The sequence below is a fragment of the Scyliorhinus torazame genome, chromosome 7 (assembly GCF_047496885.1).
Source record: "Scyliorhinus torazame isolate Kashiwa2021f chromosome 7, sScyTor2.1, whole genome shotgun sequence".
NCBI lineage: Eukaryota > Metazoa > Chordata > Chondrichthyes > Carcharhiniformes > Scyliorhinidae > Scyliorhinus > Scyliorhinus torazame.
The window spans coordinates 7362377-7384323 of NC_092713.1; the positions used below are offsets into that span (position 1 = coordinate 7362377).

General features: G+C 49.1%; 1 protein-coding gene across 1 annotated transcript in view; it reads left to right on the plus strand.

Moving 5' to 3' along the window:
• Nucleotides 1–21947, plus strand: part of erich3 (glutamate-rich 3) — a 129801-nt gene that overhangs the window by 16684 nt on the left and 91170 nt on the right. The window contains exons 3-5 of the mRNA XM_072512836.1: nucleotides 4542–4613; nucleotides 11667–11795; nucleotides 12663–12836. Of these exons, the coding sequence (XP_072368937.1) occupies nucleotides 4542–4613; nucleotides 11667–11795; nucleotides 12663–12836 (375 nt within the window). The remainder of the gene's footprint in view (nucleotides 1–4541; nucleotides 4614–11666; nucleotides 11796–12662; nucleotides 12837–21947) is intronic.

Sequence of the window (21947 nt, forward strand, 5' to 3'; positions counted from 1 at the left end):
AATAGATAGAGTAGACAGTCAGAGACTTTTTCCCCGGGTGGAACAAACCATTACAAGGGGACATAAATTTAAGGTGGAAGATATAGGAGGGATATCAGAGGTAGGTTCTTCACCCAGAGAGTAGTGGGGGCATGGAATGCACTGCCTGTGGAAGTAGTTGAGTCAGAAACATTAGGGACCTTCAAGCAGCTATTGGATAGGTACATGGATTACGGTAAAATGATATAGTGTAGATTTATTTGTTCTCAAGGGCAGCATGGTAGCATTGTGGATAGCACAATTGCTTCACAGCTCCAGGGTCCCAGGTTCGATTCCGGCTTGGGTCACTGTCTGCACGTCCTCCCCGTGTCTGCGTGGGTTTCCTCCGGGTGCTCCGGTTTCCTCCCACAGTCCAAAGATGTGCGGGTTAGGTGAATTGGCCAATGATAAATTGCCCTTAATGTCCAAATTGCCCTTGGTGTTGGGTGGAGGTGTTGAGTTTGGGTGGGGTGCTCTTTCCAAGAGCCGGTGCAGACTCAAAGGGCCGAATGGCCTCCTTCTGCACTGTAAATTCAATGATAATCTATGATTGATCTAGGACAAAGGTTCGGCACAACATCGTGGGCCGAAGGGCCTGTTCTGTGCTGTATTTTCTATGTTCTATGTACTCTGCGATTGTTATATCGGACCATGTGCCGCACTGCGTAGATCTGTGTGTGGAGAAGGGATGCATCCAGCGATTGCCGAGGGGGTTGGATGTGGCACTGTTGGTAGATAGGAGGGCATGTAGGAGGATAGTCGCGGCTATAGAAACAAACATGGAATTCAATAAGAACGAGGAGGTCTCACCCCCCACTTTCTGGGAGGCAGGAAAGGCGGTAATTAGGGGGGAGCTGATCTCGATTAAGGTGCACAGGGAAAGACCGGAAGGATGGAGAGGCAGCAGCAGTTAGAGGCCATTCTGGCAGTGGACTGGCAGTATTCAGCTACCCCAAAGGAGGAGTTGGTGAAGGAGAGGAAGAAGCTCCAGATGGAATTTGAACTGGTTTTGACGGGGAAGCGGTTGGCCAGTTGTGTTTGGTACAAGGGCGGTTTTACGAACAAAGAACAAAAAGAAGTTACAGCACAGGAACAGGTCCTTCGGCCCTCCAAGCCTGTGCCGACCATGCTGCCCCTTTAAACTAAAATCTTCTACACTTCCTGGGTCCGTATCCCTCGATTCCCATCCTATTCATGCATCTGTCAAGATGCCCCTTAAATGTCACTATCGTCCCTGCTTCCACCACCTCCACCGGCAGCGAGTTCCAGGCACCCACTACCCTCTGCGTATAAAGCTTGCCTCGTACATCTACTCTAAACCTTGCCCCTCTCACCTTAAACCTATGCCCCCTAGAAATTGACCCCTCTACCCTGGGAAAAAGTCTGTACTATCCACTCTGTCTATGCCCCTCATAATTTTGTCGACCTCTATCAGGTCGCCCCTCAACCTCCGTCGTTCCAGTGAGAACAAACAGAGTTTATTCAACCTCTCCTCATAACTAATGCCCTCCATACCAGGAACCATCCTGGTAAATCTCCTCTGCACCCTCTCTAAATTGAAAAAGCACAAGGATCCAGAGGAATGTGGTTCTTATCGGCCTATTTCACCAGTAAATGCTGATGCAAAGTCATTGCCTAAGGTGCTGGCAAACGCGCTTGGAGGACTGTTTACGGGGGGGGGGGGGGGGGGGGCAGACCCGATCTCGGGTATGAGTAGGATTACAGAGGTGTCGAGTAAGTTTGGCTCTTTTTTAGGGTACAGACTTAATGTGGGGAACAGTGAGGTGTTTCCGGTCAGCTCTCAGGGACAGGAAGGAGTCCCGAGAAACTGCCGATCAGGTTGGCCAGGTCGAGCTTCATGTATTCGGGAATACAGGTGGCTCGTAACTAGGCATTGTGGCACAAGTTAAATTTGGCCAACCAGGTGAAGTTGGGGTGAAGGGTGATCAGAAGAGGTGGGATCTTCTCCTGCCATCATTGGCAGGGCGAGCTCAAACTGTTAAAATGACAATCCTTCCGAAGTTCTTATTTATTTTCCAGAATATTCTGATTTTACCTAAATCCTGTTTTGGGAAGATTAATAGGCTGATCTCGGGCCTTTGTGTGGTCAGTAAGGTGTCTCGGAACCGCAGAGGGACAGGCGGTCGGGGGATTAGCGTTGCCAACTTTGTTGAACTATTATTGGGCGGCAAACATCGAGAAGGTTCGGAAGTGGGTCGTGGAGGGAGGGAGGGATGGTTCGGGGGCAGATGGAGGAAGCTTCCTGTATTGGGCCGAGTTTGAGCGCACCGGTGATGGTCCCACTTGCGTTCTCACCGTCCAAGTACTCTCCGAGTCTGGTAGTTGTAGCCATGTGAAGAGTTTGGAGGTATTCGAGGTGGAGGCTGTTTATTGCCTTCAAGAGTTGGTAATCGTCGGGGGGAGAAGGGGGCGGGGGGTTGTTTTGGTACAAGGCAGGATGGTTGAATATGAAAATTGTATAAAGTTGAATGAGTTATGTATTTTGTAAAATGGAAAATGTCCTGAATAAAAATATTTAAGTGAAGAAATTCTCCTGTCTCTGTCTGTAATGGGCCCACATTTGCCTTCGCTAATCTTTTCCTTACATACCTAGACCCGCTTTTACATCCCATTTTTAACTCTCGTTAGTTTCCTTTCAGATTCCTTTTTCCCTTTAACAGTTCCTTGGTCGTCTTTTGCTGAATTCTAAATTGGTTCCAAATGTTGCGGCTTACTACTTTTTGGGAACTTTTTAAGCGTCTTTTGATCAATACAATCTCATTTCTCGTTAGCTCTGGTTAGGTCACCTTTCCTGCAGGGTTTTATGCCTTAAAGGTTATGTACAGGTATGTGGTTAGCACTGGCTTCACAGCGCCAGGGTCCCAGGTTCGATTCCCGGCTTGGATCACTGTCTGTCCGGAGTCTGCACGTTCTCCCCGTGTCTGCGTGGGTTTCCTCCGGGTGCTCCGGTTTCCTCCCACAGTCCAAAGATGTGCAGGTTAGGTAGATTGGCCACGCTAAATTGCCCTTCGTGTCCAAAAAGGTTAGGGTGGGTTATTGGGTGATGAGGATAGGGTGGAAGTGAGGGCTTAAGTGGGTCGGTGTTGACGTGATGGGCCGAATGGCCTCCTTCTGCACTGTATGTTCCATGTTCTATGTAACTTGGATGTAAACCATGTATTAATTGTTTCAATGATAGGCATTGCCCATCTGCCGTCATACCTTTTAATGTAGTTTCCCAATCTAACGCAGTCCCCCTCTCTCTCGTTCTGTTCGGTGCTGCTGTCTGTCTCTGGGTCCTCCTCTCTCTCTCGCTCTGTTCGGTGCTGCTGTCTGTCTCTGGGTCCCCCTCTCTCCCACTTTGTTCAGTGCTGCTGTCTGTCTCTGAGTCCTCCTCTCTCTCGTTCTGTTCGGTGCTGCTGTCTGTTTCTCGGTCCTCCTCTGTCCCGCTCTGTTCGGTGCTGCTGTCTGTCTCTGAGTCCTCCTCTCTCTCGTTCTGTTCGGTGCTGCTGTCTGTTTCTCGGTCCTCCTCTGTCCCGCTCTGTTCGGTGCTGCTGTCTGTCTCTGGGTCCTCCTCTCTGTCGCTCTGTTCGGTGCTGCTGTCTGTCTCTGGGTCCTCCTCTCTCTCGCTCTGTTCGGTGCTGCTGTCTGTTTCTCGGTCCTCCTCTGTCCCGCTCTGTTCGGTGCTGCTGTCTGTCTCTGGGTCCTCCTCTCTCTCGCTCTGTTCGGTGCAGCTGTCTGTCTCTGGGTCCTCCTCTCTCTCGCTCTGTTCGGTGCAGCTGTCTGTCTCCGGGTCCTCTTCTCTCTCGCTCTGTTCGGTGCTGCAGTCTGTCTCTGGGTCCCCCTCTCTCCCACTTTGTTCAGTGCTGCTGTCTGTCTCTGAGTCCTCCTCTCTCTCGCTCTGTTCGGTGCTGCTGTCTGTCTCTGAGTCCTCCTCTCTCTCCTGCTCTTGTAGACATTGCTGTCTGTCTCTGACTCCTCCTCTCTCTCCTGCTCTTGTAGATATTGCAGTCTGTCTCTGAGTCCTCCTCTCTCGCTCTGTTCGGTGCTGCTGTCTGTCTCTGGGTCCTCCTCTCTCCCGCTCTGTTCTGTGCTGCTGTCTGTCTCTGGGTCCTCCTCTCTCCCGCTCTGTTAGATATTGCTGCCTATCTCCTGTTTCTCCTCTCTCTCGCTCTGTTCTGTGCTGCTGTCAGTCTCTGGGTCCTCCTCTCTCTCGCTCTGTTCTGTGCTGCTGTCTGTCTCTGGGTCCTCCTCTCTCTCGTTCTGTTCGGTGCTGCTGTCTGTCTCTGGGTCCTCCTCTCTCTCGCTCTGTTCTGTGCTGCTGTCTGTCTCTGGGTCCTCCTCTCTCCCGCTCTGTTAAATATTTCTGTCCGTCCCGGATTCGTCCTCTCCCCGCTCGTGTAGATGCTGTTTTTATCGAAATGCAACTTTTATCTTTGGTGTTTGACGGCTGAGAAAGCCAAGTGGGAAAAATAGTTCTGTCACAGTTCCTAACAAGTTTCAATCTCCCCTCCTGCCCCCAGCGTCACCACCAGCTCGAAATCAAGAAGAGGTTGGAAGATTTTGCCAGGAGAGAACGTGTACAAAGGATTAAGGTTCCACTTTCTTCCAGCACTACTTTGTAATTTATAAAGATTGTTTTCTGGAAACACTTCCTCCTTATTTACTCCTCATTGGTGGTATTGGTTTAGGATCACACACTGCCATCAACAACATCCATTGCCACCCATTCCACCCCTCTCCCTGCCAACTTTCTGATGCTGAACCAAATTGTTCACAACCTTAATGCCGTGTTTTTGATCCCGTGATAAACTCTCAGCCACGAGGTGGCAGGGACGGCAGAGTGGTTAGCACTGCTGCCTCTCAGTGTCAGGGACCCAGATTCAATTCCGGCCTCTGGTGACTGTCTGTGCGGAGTCTGCACTTTCTCCCCGTGTCTGCGTGGGTTTCCTCCGGGTGCTCCTGTTTCCTCCTACAGTCCAAAGATGTGCAGGTTAGGTGGATTGGCCACGCTAAATTGTCTCTTAGTGTCCAGAGATGTGCAGGTTAGGTGGGGTTATGGGGATAGGGCGGGGAAGTGGTCCTGCGTGGGGTGTTCTTCCAGAGGGTCTGTGCAGTCTCGATGGGCCGAATGGCCTCCTGCATTGCAGGGATTCATCCTGAACTGTATAACATGATCGTACCATCACTTAGTCTATTTCCATCCTTGTAGCATACGCACACTCTGCCCCTGCCTCAGCTCATCTCCCGATCCAACCCTCAACTTTGTTTTTACTTATTGACTCGACTGTTCCAACATACTACAGACTGGAGTCAAAAAAACCTGTCCTACCTGGTACCTCATCCCATTCGCTCACCATTCCCTGTGCTTACTGCTCACCGTTCCCCGTGCTCACCGCTCCCCGTGCTCACCGCTCCCCGTGCTCACCGCTCCCCGTGCTTGTTCGACGTTTAGTTGCTGTGATGTGAAGAGTCTAAAGTCCTGTTCCTTTTTCACAAACACACATTTATTTCCTTCCAACAGCCTTTGCACAAAACTCTCACTATACATCACCTGACAGAGGCCACCTGAAGCCCCTTTACATATCAGTGTCAATTAATGGATACTTAACATAAATGAGACAACTAATTGCAATGTCTCTTAACCCATTACTTAACAGTCTCCCTTTCCTTGGAGAAAAAAAAATTAGGTGAAAACAACATTTCAAGAAACTCAAAAACACACATGATATCCCCCCCTTTTTTTTTTTGTTTGGACGAGAAAGAAAAAAAAAGTCACAGAAACAAGCGCCCTTTATGAACAATATTCAAAAGTTTCTGTGAACTCGCCCCTCTTTGCGTAAAACAGTCTGACAGTTGATAGCTCCTGTCGACCCATTTAATTTTTGTTATTTTCCTTCTGTCCAACATCTGCTTCAAACTTGCGATGTCTATCCGTAACCTCTTTTCATTGACACTTTTTGCAGAGTGCACATTTTCCCACAGGGATTTATTGTCAATGTAACAGTCAATAGGTATATTACCCAAATCCCCTAATCCCAAAATTTCTGTCAATATCATTCTTTTCTGTCAATATCATACTTGTATGAAAGGCCATATTCATCGTCTCTACAAGGCTAACGTCTCAGCAGCCAAAGTGCTTTTTACCACTCTCCTTATTTTCTTTGTTTCCCCACACAAGCGGGCAACATTTACCATTGTTTCCCAAAAGGAAAATTATAAAACCTCCTGCGCTTGAAACCCCATCACATAAATTTGCGCAGGATGCATCACTATAAACTATGAGTTTCAAGTGCCTACGGTCACCTAAAACCAGGAACTTCAAAACACACTCCTGCATTTTTAGTTTGGCCAACGTTTTATTTGCTCTTATTATGTCTTCCACTTTGAATCATTCATTTTTGTACTCACCAAAGACATCAAAACTCACGTCCGGTCTAGTCTGTCTACTTAAACAGTTCAGTTGCCTAATTAAACTTCCCAGTTGATCTTTTTCTATCTTTGAAACCATTGCGTCTTTTTGTGAAACTCGGCCACGACTAATTGCTATTGGGCTGATGCTTTCCAAATAAGATTGCTGACGTAAAGTTGCCCCTAACTTAGTCTGTCCAATTTCCAGTCCAATATATTTAAATGCACCGGAAGCCTGACTTCCAACCCTGAATTCTTTCCTCAAACCAGAGATTACAATAGCTTCAAAATCACTAGTCCCACCCCACAAAAAATCATCGACATGCATCGTAAAAATGCAAAAGATTTCCTTAATAGTGCCAGTAAAACATTGCAGGATCTGCTTTCAACTGGCAACAGCCTAACTTTAACAAAACTGACCTTACCGAAAAATACCAGACTCTAGATGCATCATTTAATCCATATACACATTTGTTCAACTTCCAGAGTACCCCTTCTGTGTTAGCTGCTTCTTTAGGAGGACGGAGAAAAATGTCTCTCTGGAGCTGATGCCCCTGCAAAAAGGGCAGCTTTTATATCTATAGATTTGCATTCCCATGCCTTTGTGGCTAATAGAGCCAAGAAGATCTTTAAAATAACCTTTCCTGCTGTAGGTGAATCTACCCTTAAATCCTGATCTTCTAAGTTTTCTTCAAATCCCCTTGCCATGAGCCTGGCCTTTGCCTTATAAGTTCCATCCGGAAGAACCTTTTCCGTCGAAATCCATCTGTGGGATAGAGCCCTTTGTCCCCTATCCGGTACTTCTGTGTATACCCCAAATTCACTCCAACTATGCAATTCTTGCTGTTTCGCTTCTTTGATAACTTTTTCATCTAATTTATTTGAAGCCACCAAAATCTCACGTGCATGTGGGCTTCTACTCCTATTAGTATTCGTAGTCTTACTCATGTTCCGCGATCTGATAAACTACGCCCTCTCCTGCCTGGTATCTCGTTCTATACTGCTACTGCTTGATCTTTCCCTTCTGCTGTGGGTTGTCCTTTCAATAGTTCTCAACCTTTTCCTGCGGACCTGTTCACTATCCGATGTACTATCTGAACTGGCACTGCGTTTCTGTGCCCTCCATTTTTGAACTTCGTTTTCCCAATCCATTGGCTTGACTCCTTCCCCTGAATGCTGTACATTCAACCAATGTTTATACTTTCCAGTGGCCTTCCCTGCTCTACTAATAACAGTTGCATTCTTCCATTGACTAGATGGATACTTGCCCTTTGGGCAAGTATGTCACTTTTGTACCAACCTTTGGCAGTTGCCCTTTCGGAAAAATGACTTGTTCTAATTAATCAGAAGTGTTGTGTTCCCCTACAGAAACCCTGTCTATATCAGTTAACTGGTCCTCATAGTTCTGTAACACATGCGTACCAGATGACTCTGGTTCCTCATCATGTCTGTCTGCTCTGTCTTAAGTTTGAAAATTTGTAATCTGTACCCATTATCCTTGATGAATGTACCCTAACAGTTTGATTACCATGTCGCTAAATAATTGTTTTGCCATCTATGCCTTTGATCTTCCCTGGGCCTTTCCATTCATTAGAATCGTCTCTCTTATAGTATACCATGCCTCCTTGCTGAAAAACGGCATCTGATGGCCGTACGTTATGTCTTAAAGCTCTGCAAATTCTTTCAGAGACTTCTGCTTCCAAAAAAGCTTTTCTACTGCTATGTAATGCATTTAAATGTTCAGCAAAACCAGAGCTAATTGTAGTCCCCTCCCAAGCTGGAGGCTGGTCATCCAAAATGGACGGAATTTTAGGATTTCGACCAAATACTAATTGATAAAGACTATAGCCCCCAACCATCTGCAATAAATTCTTTGCATGTACTGCCCATGCTAAAACTGAATTTAGCCTGCAATTTGGTCGCTCTGCCAAAACTTTCCGAAGCATGTCATCGATGACAGCATGATTTCTTTCACAGACACCATTACTAAATGGGCTTTCTGCAGCCGTATTCATAACTCTGATATTCATGTTTTCACACACACCCCTAAACTCATCAGTAGTAAATTCTCCCCCATTGTCCGTAAGGAATTTTGCCGGTGGACCCATTCCTGTCCCTATCCATTTTTCCATGATTTGATCCAGAATTACTCTCTTTTCTTTACTTCGTACAATCGTTGATTGACTAAGTCTGGTTGCTAAATCTACAAAATGCAAAAATAAATATATTATTTGCTTTATCCCAGATCTTAAGATCCATGGCCACAATGGCCAAAGGTAGGGTTACTATCGGTCACGCTGGTGTCCTTCTGTACTTCCTACAAACTTCACAGCGGTCACTGACCTGTTCTATCAGTTTAGTATAGTTGTCATCCCTTACCCCTGCATCCTTTAATAAATCTTTCAGCCTTCGAGGAGACGGATGTGCAAATTGCCTATGCAGTTTTAATACCATAAGCTTTTTATCAGCTGAAGTCCCATTTTCAACTGCCATTAACACATCCTTAATCACTCTACTTGAAATATTATTTGTCAGTAATGGAATACAATAGTGTCCCGACTGTGTAAATTGTAAGTCCACCATCTTTCCAAAAACTGTTGCCTTATCCTGTTCCATATCCAGTTTCATGTGTGCTTTCTTCATCGACGATCTACTCAGAAGCAAAGGTATCTCACTTGATACAACATCCGTGCTAATGAAATGATTCACTCCGGCAATATTGCAAGGGATCACCACTCTTTTCAGCGACTTCAGAGTATTATCAACCCCAAACCTGAAACTTGTGTAAATTTCAAATTCCTTAACCTTGTTACGATTTTCAGCATTCAAAGAGTCCAGGTAACATTTTAACCAGTCAATTCCATACACAGTAGATGTGCAGCCACTGTCCAATACAGCACAGTTGAAGGATTCTGCAACCAACACCCTCATTACCGGCGTAAAACTGCTTGTCAATAGGACAATGCCTTCTTTCTGGTCACTATCTTTTTCCTCTTCTGACTCTTCCGTGTCATGTGTCGCTTCAAACACTCGATCATAACGAGTTGGATAGTTGAAAGCATAATGGTATTGAGAGTCACATCGATTTATCATGCCCCGTGCATTTCTGGGGTTCATCTTCCTGTTGTAGGTTCTAACTGGGTTTCTGTCTTCATAATTTCCTTGTATCGGTCTCCTTCTATAGTCTTGAGCCCTGATCGTAGCCATACGATTTCGCCATCCTGTTAGTAGTGTATCTTCCATATTCTGCCTTATTGCAGGCTGACCTATTTGGGTCATCAGAGCCATCGGAATCGAATGTTTCCCCAGAAACTTTTGTAAAGCTTTTGTCATCTGTTCGAATAAGGTATCCTTATCAGTAAACAGAACTCCTGTCAAAACCAGGAGCCTATCCATGTTGCTCACTCGAGCACAGTCAAGTAATTTAAAGGGCAACACAGACTGTGGAAATTCCAGGTTGTGTTTCTGCCAAATTCCATTATATAGTCGTCCATGGAGAGATCCTCCATTTTCCGGAACTTATCAAAATCCGACCATACTTCATACGCACTTAACAAGTCATCTTTCTTATAAATCTTATCCATATAATGTAATAAAGTCTCCAGACCTTCTTCTGAGTCTAACTCTTCCAATTCCAGCTCAGAAAGCACTTTGTTTCGGATTTTACTGCCATATGGTAGAGAAAGAGCCAATGCCATACCTTGTTTTCTCTTTCCCAAAGCAGTTACCTTCGTCCACATAACTACTGCACTTCTCCATTGGTCGTACGATTCCCTTTCAGAAAATAAGGGAGGATAGTCATATCCAGCCACCTTTATCCTGGGTTCAGCCATATAAACCTTTTTTTCTTTTCTCACTCACTCCTTGGTTTGATCTGGAAAAGTTGTATCTTTCAACCCTTCACATTTACACAGCAACCATCCTCTGCTACCAATTGTTAGACGTTTTCGTTGCTGTGATATGAAGAGTCTAAAGTTCTGTTCCTTTTTCACAAACACACATTTCCTTCCAACAGCCTTTGCACAAAACTCTCACTATACATCACCTGACAGAGACCACCTGAAGCCCCTTTACATATCAGTGTCAATTAATGGATACTTAACATAAATAAGAACTAATTGCAATGTCACTTAACCCATTACTAAACAGTGCTCGCCACTCCCCGCGCTCACCGCTCCCCGCGCTCACCGCTCCCCGCGCTCACCGCGCTCCCCGCGCTCACCGCTCCCCGCGCTCACCGCTCCCCGCGCTCACCGCTCCCCGCGCTCACCGCTCCCCGCGCTCACCATAACCCGCTCCCCGCGCTCGCCGTTCCCCGCGCTCGCCGTTCCCCGCGCTCGCCGTTCCCCGCGCTCGCCGCTCCCCGCGCTCGCCGCTCCCCGCGCTCGCCGCTCCCCGCGCTCGCCGCTCCCCCCGCTCGCCGCTCCCCCCGCTCGCCGCTCCCCGCGCTCGATGCTCCCCGCGCTCGGCGCACCCCGCGCTCGCCGCTCCCCGCTCTCGCCGCGCTCCCCGCGCTCCCGGGCCCACCGCTCCCCGCGCCCACCGCTCCCCGCGGCCACCGCTCCCCGCGCCCACCGCTCCCCGCGCCCACCGCTCCCCGCGCCCACCGCTCCCCGCGCCCACCGCTCCCCGCGCCCACCGCTCCCCGCGCCCACCGCTCCCCGCGCCCACCGCTCCCCACGCCCACCGCTCCCCGCGCCCACCGCTCCCCGCGCCCACCGCTCCCCGCGCCCACCGCTCCCCGCGCCCACCGCTCCCCGCGCCCACCGCTCCCCGCGCCCACCGCTCCCCGCGCCCACCGCTCCCCGCTCCCCGCGCCCACCGCTCCCCGCGCCCACCGCTCCCCGCGCCCACCGCTCCCCGCGCCCACCGCTCCCCGCGCCCACCGCTCCCCGCGCCCACCGCTCCCCGCGCCCACCGCTCCCCGCGCCCACCGCTCCCCGCGCCCACCGCTCCCCGCGCCCACCGCTCCCCGCGCCCACCGCTCCCCGCGCCCACCGCTCCCCGCGCCCACCGCTCCCCGCGCCCACCGCTCCCCGCGCCCACCGCTCCCCGCGCCCACCGCGCCCCCCCGCTCCCCGCGGCCACCGCGCCCCCCACGCCCGCCGCACCCCGCGCACCCCGCGCCCACCGCACCCCGCGCACCCCGCGCCCACCGCACCCCGCGCTCAAATGTCCCAATTGTTACGATGTTACTGTCGCTGTGTAAATGCTATTTGTTGTTGGTATTGATGAAGGTTGAACGGGCTCGGAGGTCCGATGAAGATATCATCCCTTTGCTCTCCCCTCGTCCCCCAGTTTGTCCTCGTAATTGTAACAGGAGTGTCTCGAGACCAGATGTGGAATACTCTGATTTATCAACATCTGTAAGTATAAATATGTGCCTTCCTCGTGACAAAATGGTGATTAATTAAGTGGGCCCTTTCCATATCCCCGAATATTGAGCTTGGCAATGGCGCCTATATAATGGCTTTAAACAGGTGAACTCTGTGGCCTATCAGAACCCTACCCTAGATAGCAGCAGCTGGAGCAGTAAAGTTAGTCCCTGAATGTTGCCAGGCAGATTTACACTGAGGGAGAGTGAGCTAAAATTGACCAAAATTATTCTCTGCCTTAAACAGCACAATTTGAACTTCAGTCTTAGATCATGAAATTCCTCCTGTTTGTTGAAGGGGGAGCAATCAAGCGGGGCTGCTTTGTCCTGGATGGTGTTGAGCTTCTTGAGTGTTGTTGGAGCTGCACTCACCCAGGCAAGTGGAGAGTATTCCATCACACTCCTCACTTGTGCCTTGTAGATGGTGAACAGGTTTTGGGGAGTCAGGAGGTGAGTTACTCACCACATGACTCATCACCTTTGACCTGCTCTTGTAACCTGAGTATTTGTATGGCTAGTCCAGTTCAGTTTCTGGTCAATGCTAACCCCCAGGATGTTGAATGGTAGCTGAACTGGCTAGAGAGGCTGAATGTCTGCCTCCTGTTCCTATGGTCAGAGCTCTGTCCAACTGGAGTATACTTTTCACTTCTTTGTATTCCACGGAACTTCGCTTTAACATTTATTCCGGACATGATCTCACAGAGGTTGATTTAGTTAATGGCTATACAGGCTGTTGGGCAGAGATGAAGGTGAATAGATTGGATGGGGTGATAGTGGTGGTGGTTGGAATGAGCAACGCTGGCAATTGTATTTGTGAGAACACACTCCTCATTCTTTGTTTTTCCTGTCTGCTTCATAGCCCTCGTCCCCACGGCCCAGCACTGCCCCCGGCAAGTTACAGCGTCCGGTGAGACTAATCCCCCTCCAAAGCAATGGAGCAACACCGATCACAGCACAGTCCTACACGCACTTCCAACACAAGGAGCAGCACCTGGATGTGCCCGAGGCCATCAACTGCAAATATCATCATGGGGTATTTACTTTGTTTTTTAATAATTGCTAAGAGGTGCCAACCAGAAATGACAATTGCCAGGATACAGAGGCAGACTGACCGTCCACTGAACATCCAAAAAACGCACAGTAGTCATGGTGACACCATGACTCCGAGGACAGCACTCCTGTATTTGACCAAGTGCCCACACCACAGACTAGATAAAAAATCCCAGTGAAATACTGAGGGAGTGCTGCCCAATCAGAAGGGAACACTGAGGGAGCACTGCACTATTGGAGGGTCAGTACTGAGGGAGTGCTGCACTGTCAGAGGGTCAGTACTGAGGGAGTGCCGCACTGTCAGAGGGTCAGTACTGAGGGAGTGCTGCACTGTCAGAGGGTCAGTACTGAGGGAGTGCTGCACTGTCAGAGGGTCAGTACTGAGGGAGTGCTGCACTGTCAGAGGGTCAGTACTGAGGGAGTGCCGCACTGTCAGAGGGTCTGTACTGAGGGAGTGCTGCACTGTCAGAGGGTCAGTACTGAGGAAGTGCTGCACTGTCAGAGGGTCAGTACTGAGGGAGTGCCGCACTGTCAGAGGGTCAGTACTGAGGGAGTGCCGCACTGTCAGAGGGTCAGTACTGAGGGAGTGCTGCACTGTCAGAGGGTCAGTACTGAGGGAGTGCCGCACTGTCAGAGGGTCAGTACTGAGGGCGTGCTGCACTGTCAGAGGGTCAGTACTGAGGAAGTGCTGCACTGTCAGAGGGTCAGTACTGAGGGAGAGTTGCACTGTCAGAGGGTCAGTACTGAGGGAGTGCTGCACTGTCAGAGGGTCAGTACTGAGGGAGTGCTGCACTGTCAGAGGGTCAGTACTGATGGAGTGCTGCACTGTCAGAGGGTCAGTACTGAGGGAGTGCTGCACTGTCAGAGAGTCAGTACTGAGGGAGTGCTGCACTGTCAGAGGGTCAGTACTGAGGGAGTGCTGCACTGTCAGAGGGTCAGTACTGAGGGAGTGCTGCACTGTCAGAGGGTCAGTACTGAGGGAGTGCCGCACTGTCAATGGGTCAGTACTGAGGGAGTGCCGCACTGTCAGAGGTACTGTCTGCCTTTATAAATCCAGCATGTCGTTTAAAATTGTACCATTTATTTTATATCTCTCTCTTCGTTCCCCTTCCATGGGTCAGCAAGCAGAAGTAGACTCATGGCAGGGATATAGACAACATGGAGCAGTTCAGACAGAGCAGAAGGGAAGAATGAGACCAGGACTGGAATACAGAGAGCTAGCTATCACTGCCATCGGGAATGGGAATACAGAGCGCTAGCTACACTGCCATCGGGAATGGGAATACAGGGAGCTAGCTACACTGCCATCGGGAATGGGAATACAGAGAGCTAGCTACACTGCCATCGGGAATGGGAATACAGGGAGCTAGCTACACTGCCATTGGGAATGGGAATACAGAGAGCTCGTTACACTGCCATCGGGAATGGGAATACAGAGAGCTCCCACTGCCATCGGGAATGGGAATACAGAGAGCTAGCTACACTGCCACGGGAATGGGAATACAGAGAGCCAGCTACACTGCCATCGGGAATGGGAATACAGAGAGCTAGCTACACTGCCATCGGGAATGGGAATACAGAGAGCTAGCTACACTGCCATTGGGAATGGGAATACAGGGAGCTAGCTACACTGCAATTGGGAATGGGAATACAGAGAGTTAGCTACACTGCCATCGGGTATGGGAATACAGGGAGCTAGCTACACTGCAATTGGGAATGGGAATACAGAGAGCTAGCTACACTGCCATCGGGAATGGGAATACAGAGAGCTAGCTACACTGCCATCGGGTATGGGAATACAGGGAGCTCCCACTGCCATCGGGAATGGGAATACAGAGAGCTCCCACTGCCATCGGGAATGGGAATACAGAGAGCTCCCATTGCCATCGGGAATGGGAATACAGAGAGCTAGCTACACTGCCACGGGAATGGGAATACAGAGAGCCAGCTACACTGCCATCGGGTATGGGAATACAGAGAGCTAGCTACACTGCCATCGGGAATGGGAATACAGAGAGCTAGCTACACTGCCATCGGGAATGGGAATACAGAGAGCTAGCTACACTGCCATCGGGAATGGGAATACAGAGAGCTAGCTACACTGCCATCTGGAATGGGAATACAGAGAGCTAGCTACACTGCCACGGGAATGGGAATACAGAGAGCCAGCTACACTGCCATCGGGTATGGGAATACAGGGAGCTAGCTACACTGCCATTGGGAATGGGAATACAGGGAGCTAGCTACACTGCCATCGGGTATGGGAATACAGGGAGCTAGCTACACTGCCATCGGGTATGGGAATACAGGGAGCTAGCTACACTGCCATCGGGTATGGGAATACAGGGAGCTAGCTACACTGCCATCGGGTATGGGAATACAGGGAGCTAGCCTCACTGCAATTGGGAATGGGAATACATAGAACAGTACAGCACAGAACAGGCCCTTCGGCCCTCGATGTTGTGCCGAGCATTGTCCGAAACCAAGATCAAGCTATCCCACTCCCTGTCATTCTGGTGTGCTCCATGTGCCTATCCAATAACCGCTTGAAAGTTCCTAAAGTGTCCGACTCCACTATCACAGCAGGCAGTCCATTCCACACCCTAACCACTCTCTGAGTAAAGAACCTACCTCGGACATCCCTCCTATGTCTCCCACCCTGAATCTTATAGTTATGCCCCCTTGTAACAGCTACATCCACCTGAGGAAATAGTCTCTGAACGTACACTCTATCTATCCCCTCATTATCTTATAAACCTCTATTAAGTCGCCTCTCATCCTCCTCCACTCCAATGAGAAAAGCCCTAGCTCCCTCAACCTTTCCTCATAAGACCTATCCTGCAAACCAGGCAGCATCCTGGTAAATCTCCTTTGCACCTTTTCAAATGCTTCCACATCCTTCCTATAATGAGGTGACCAGAACTGTACACAATACTCCAAATGTGGTCTTACCAGGGTCATGTCCAGTTGCAGCATAACCCCGCGGCTCTTAAACTCAAGCCCCCTGTTAATAAACGCTAACACACTATACGCCTTCTTCACAGCTCTATCCACTTGAGTGGCAACCTTCAGAGATCTGTGGCCATGAACCCCAAGATCTCTCTGTTCCTCCACATTCCTCAGAACCCTGCCGTTGACCCTGTAATCCTAATTCAAATGTTTTATACCAAAATGAATCACCTCGCACTTATCAGGGTTAAACTCCATCTGCCATTTTTGGGCCCAGCTCTGCATCCTATCAATGTCTCTTTGCAGCCTACAACAGCTCTCCACCTCATCCACTGCTCCACCAATCTTGGTGTCATCAGCAAATTTACTGACCCACCCTTCAGCCTCCGCCTCCAAGTCATTGATAAAAATCACAAATAGCAGAGGACCCAGCACTGATCCCTGTGGTACACCGCTGGTAACTGGTCTCCAGTCTGAAAATTTTCCATCCACCACCACCCTCTGTCTTCTATGTGATAGCCAGTTACTTATCCAATTGGCCAAATTTCCCTCTATCCCACACCTCCTTACTTTCTTCATGAGCCGACCATGGGGAACCTTATCAAACGCCTTACTAAAATCCATGTATACGACATCAACTGCTCTACCTTCATTTGTACACTTAGTTACCTCCTCAAAGAACTCAATCAAATTTGTGAGGCAAGACTTACCCTTCACAAATCCGTGTTGACTATCCCGGATTAAGCTGCATCTTTCCAAATGGTCATAAATCCTACCCTTCAGGACCTTTTCCATTATCTTCCCGACCAGCGAAGTAAGACTACCTGGCCTATAATTACCAGGGTCATTCCTATTCCCTTTCTTGAACAGAGGAACAACATTCACCACTCTCCAGTCCTCTGGCACTATCCCCGTGGATAGCGAGGGAGCTAGCGACACTGCCATCACGAATGGGAATACAGAGAGCTCCTACTGCCATCGGGAATGGGAATACAGAGAGCTAGCTATCACTTCCATCGGGAATGGGAATACAGAGAGCTATCACTGCCATCGGGAATGGGAATACAGAGCGCTAGCTACACTGCCATCGGGAATGGGAATACAGGGAGCTAGCTACACTGCCATCGGGAATGGGAATACAGAGAGCTAGCTACACTGCCATCGGGAATGGGAATACAGGGAGCTAGCTACACTGCCATTGGGAATGGGAATACAGAGAGCTAGCTATCATAGAATCATAGAATCATAGAAGTTTACAGCATGGAAACAGGCCCTTCGGCCCAACCAGTCCATGCCGCCCAGTTTTTTACCATTTAAGCTAGTCCCAGTTGCCCGCACTTGGCCCATAACCCTCTATACCCATCTTACCCATGTAACCATCTAAATGCTTTTTGAAAGACACAATTGTACCCGCTTCTACTACTACCTCTGGCAGCCCATTCCAGACACTCACTACCCTCTGAGTGAAGAAATTGCCCCTCTGGGCCCTTCTGAATCTCTCCCCTCTCACCTTAAACCTATGCCCTCTAGTTTTAGACTCCCCTACCTTTGGGAAAAGATGTTGACTATCTACCTTATCTATGCCCCTCATTATTTTATAGACCTCTATAAGATCACCCCTAAGCCTCCTACGCTCCAGGGAAAAAAGTCCCAGTCTATCCAGCCTCTCCTTATAACTCAAACCATCAAGTCCCGGCAACATCCTAGTAAATCTTTTCTGCACTCTTTCTAGTTTAATAATATCCTTTCTATAATAGGGTGACCAGAACTGCACACAGTATTCCAAGTGTGGCCGTACCAATGTCTTGTACAACTTCAACAAGACGTCCCAACTCCTATATTCAATGTTCTGACCAATGAAACCAAGCATGCCGAATGCCTTCTTCACCACCCTGTCCACCTGCGACTCCACCTTCAAGGAGCTATGAACCTGTACTCCTAGATCTCTTTGTTCTATAACTCTCCCCAACGCCATACCATTAACTGAGTAGGTCCTGGCCTGATTCGATCTGCCAAAATGCATCACCTCACATTTATCTAAATTAAACTCCATCTGCCATTCGTCGGCCCACTGGCCTAATTGATCAAGATCCCGTTGCAATCCTAGATAACCTTCTTCACTATCCACTATGCCACCAATCTTGGTGTCATCTGCAAACTTACTAACCATGCCTCCTAAATTCTCATCCAAATCATTAATATAAATCACAAATAACAGTGGACCCAGCACCGATCCCTGAGGCACACCACTGGTCACAGGCCTCCAGTTTGAAAAACAACCCTCTACAACCACCCTCTGCCTTCTGTCGTCCAGCCAATTTTGAATCCAATTGGCAACCTCACCCTGGATCCCGTGAGCTTTAACCTTCTGCAACAACCTCCCATGCGGTACCTTGTCAAAGGCTTTGCTAAAGTCCATGTAGACAACGTCTACTGCACTACCCTCATCTACCTTCTTGGTCACTCCCTCAAAAAACTCAATCAAATTTGTGAGACATGATTTTCCACGCACAAAGCCATGCTGACTGCCCCGAATCAGTCCTTGCCTCTCTAAATGCTTGTAGATCCTGTCTCTCAGAATACCTTCTAGCAACTTACCTACTACAGACGTTAGGCTCACCGGTCTGTAGTTCCCAGGCTTTTCCCTGCTGCCCTTCTTAAACAAGGGCACAACATTCGCCACTCTCCAATCTTCAGGCACCTCACCTGTGGCTGCCGATGATTCAAATATCTCGGTTAGGGGACCCGCAATTTCCTCCCTAGCCTCCCACAACATCCTGGGATACATTTCATCAGGTCCCGGGGATTTATCTACCTTGATGCGCTTTAAGACTTCCAGCACCTCCTCCTCTGTAATATGCACACTTCTCAAGACATCACTATTTATTTCCCTTAGTTTCCTAACATCCATGCCTTTCTCCACCGTGAATATCGATGAGAAATATTCATTCAGGATCTCACCCAACTCTTGTGGCTCTGCACATAAATGCCCTTGTTGATCCTTAAGAGGCCCTACTCTGTCCCTAGTTACTCTTTTCCCCTTTATGTATCTGTAGAATCTCTTTGGATTCTCCCTTGCATTATTTGCCAAAGCAATTTCATGTCCCCTTTTTGCCCTCCTGATTTCCCTCTTAACTCTATTTCGACAATCTCTATACTCTTCAAGGGATCTACTTGATCCCAGTTGCTTATGTACGTCATATGCCTCCTTCTTCTTTTTGACCAGAGTCTCAATATCTCGAGTCATCCAGGGTTCCCTACTTCTACCAGCCTTGCCCTTCACTCTAAAGGGAATGTGCTTACCCTGCACCCTGGTTAACACATTTTTAAAAGCCTCCCATTTACCAGCCGTCCCTTTGTCTGCCAATAGTCTCCCCCAATCTACCTCTGCAAGTTCCTGTCTGATACCATCAAAATTGGCCTTGCCCCAATTAAGAATTTTAACTCTTGGGCCAGACCTATCATTCTCCATAGCTATCTTAAAACTAATGGAATTATGGTCACTTGTCCCAAAGTGATCCCTCACTAGCACTTCTATCACTTGCCCTTCCTTATTTCCCAAGACGAGGTCAAGTTTTGCCCCCTCTCTAGTCGGTCCATCCACATACTGAATGAGAAATTCCTCCTGAATACACTCAACAAATTTCCCTCCATCCAAGCCCCTAATGCTATGACTGTCCCAGTCAATGTTGGGAAAGTTAAAGTCCCCGACTACTACCACCCTATTATTCTTGCAGCTATCTGTAATCTCCTTACATATTTGCTCCTCAATTTCCCGCTGACTATTTGGGGGCCTGTAGTACAGTCCTACCAAGGTGATCTCTCCCTTCTTATTTTTCAGTTCCACCCATATAGACTCAGTGGGCGAACCCTCGGATATATCCCCTCTAAGTACTGCCGTGATGTTCTCCCTAATCAAAAACGCCACTCCCCCTCCTCTCTTACCTCCTGTTCTATCCTTTCTATAGCATCTGTAGCCCGGAACATTGAGCTGCCAGTCCTGCCCCTCCCTTAGCCATGTTTCAGTCATAGCTATAATATCCCAGTCCCATGTGCCCGTCCATGCCCTGAGTTCATCCGCTTTGCCCGTCAGGCCCCTTGCATTGAAATAAATGCAGTTTAATGTAGACCTTCCTTGCTCTCTGCCCTGCTTTCTCTGGTCATGCTTTACACACTCTCCCTTCCTGCCTTTTGTTTCTGTCCCCACTGACTTCCTACATCGGTTCCCATCCCCCTGGCACATTAGTTTAAACCCTCCCCAACTGCACTAGCAAACACCCCCCCGAGAACATTGGTTCCGGTCCCACCCAGATGCAGACCGTCCGATTTGTACAGGTCCCACCTCCCCCAGAATCGGTCCCAATGTCCCAGGAATTTGAAACCCTCCCTCTTGCACCATCTCTCAAGCCACGTATTCATCCTAGCTATCCTGTCATTCCTACTCTGACTATCACGTGGCACTGGTAGCAATCCTGAGATTACTACCTTTGAGGTCCTACTTTTTAGTTTAACTCCTAACTCCCTAAATTCAGCTTGTAGGACCTCATCCCGTTTTTTACCTATATCGTTGGTGCCTATATGCACCACGACAGCTGGCTGTTCACCCTCCCCCTCCAGAATGCCCTGCAGCCGCTCCGAGACATCCTTGACCCTTGCACCAGGGAGGCAACATACCAACCTGGATTCTCGTTTGCGTCCGCAGAAACGCCTGTCTATTCCCCTTACGATTGAATCCCCTATCACTATAGCTCTGCCACTCTTTTTCCCGCCCTTCTGTGCAGCAGAGCCAGCCACGGTGCCATGAACCTGGCTGCTGCCACCTTCCCCTGGTGAGCCATCTCCCCCAACAGTTTCCAAAACGGTAAATCTGTTTTGGAGGGAGATGACCGCAGGGGATCCCTGCACTGCCTTCCTACTCTTCCTCTGTCTGTTGGTCACCCTTTCCCTATCTGCCTCAGTAATTTTAATCTGCCATCGGGAATGGGAATAAAGAGAGCTAGCTCCCAATGCAATCGGGAATGGGAATACAGAGCGTTAGCTCCCACTGCCATAGGGAATGGGAATACAGAGAGCTAGCTCCCACTGCCATCGGTCATGGGAATACAGAGAGCTCCCACTGCCATCGGGAATGGGAATACCGAGAGCTAGCTACACTGCCATCTGGAATGGGAATACAGAGAGCTAGCTACACTGCCATCGGGAATGGGATACAGAGTGCTCCCACTGCCATTGGGAATGGGAAACAGAGAGCTCCCACTGCCATCGGGAATGGGAATACAGAGAGCTCCCACTGCCATCGGAAATGGGAATACAGAGAGCTAGCTACACTGCCATCTGGAATGGGAATACAGAGAGCTAGCTCCCACTGTCATCGGGAATGGGAATACAGAGAGCTAGCTCCCACTGCAATCGGGAATCGGAATACAGAGCGTTAGCTCCCACTGCCATAGGGAATGGGAATACAGAGAGCTAGCTCCCACTGCCATCGGGAATGGGAATACAGAGAGCTCCCACTGCCATCGGGAATGGGAATACAGAGAGCTAGCTACACTGCCATCTGGAATGGGAATACAGAGAGCTAGCTACACTGCCATCGGGAATGGGAATACAGAGAGCTCCCACTGCCATCGGGAATGGGAATACAGAGAGCCAGCTACACTGCCATCGGGTATGGGAATACAGAGAGCTAGCTACACTGCCATCGGGAATGGGAATACAGAGAGCTAGCTACACTGCCATCGGGTATGGGAATACAGGGAGCTAGCTACACTGCCATCGGGTATGGGAATACAGGGAGCTAGCTACACTGCAATTGGGAATGGGAATACATAGAACAGTACAGCACAGAACAGGCCCTTCGGCCCTCGATGTTGTGCCGAGCATTGTCCGAAACCAAGATCAAGCTATCCCACTCCCTGTCATTCTGGTGTGCTCCATGTGCCTATCCAATAACCGCTTGAAAGTTCCTAAAGTGTCCGACTCCACTATCACAGCAGGCAGTCCATTCCACACCCTAACCACTCTCTGAGTAAAGAACCTACCTCGGACATCCCTCCTATGTCTCCCACCCTGAATCTTATAGTTATGCCCCCTTGTAACAGCTACATCCACCTGAGGAAATAGTCTCTGAACGTACACTCTATCT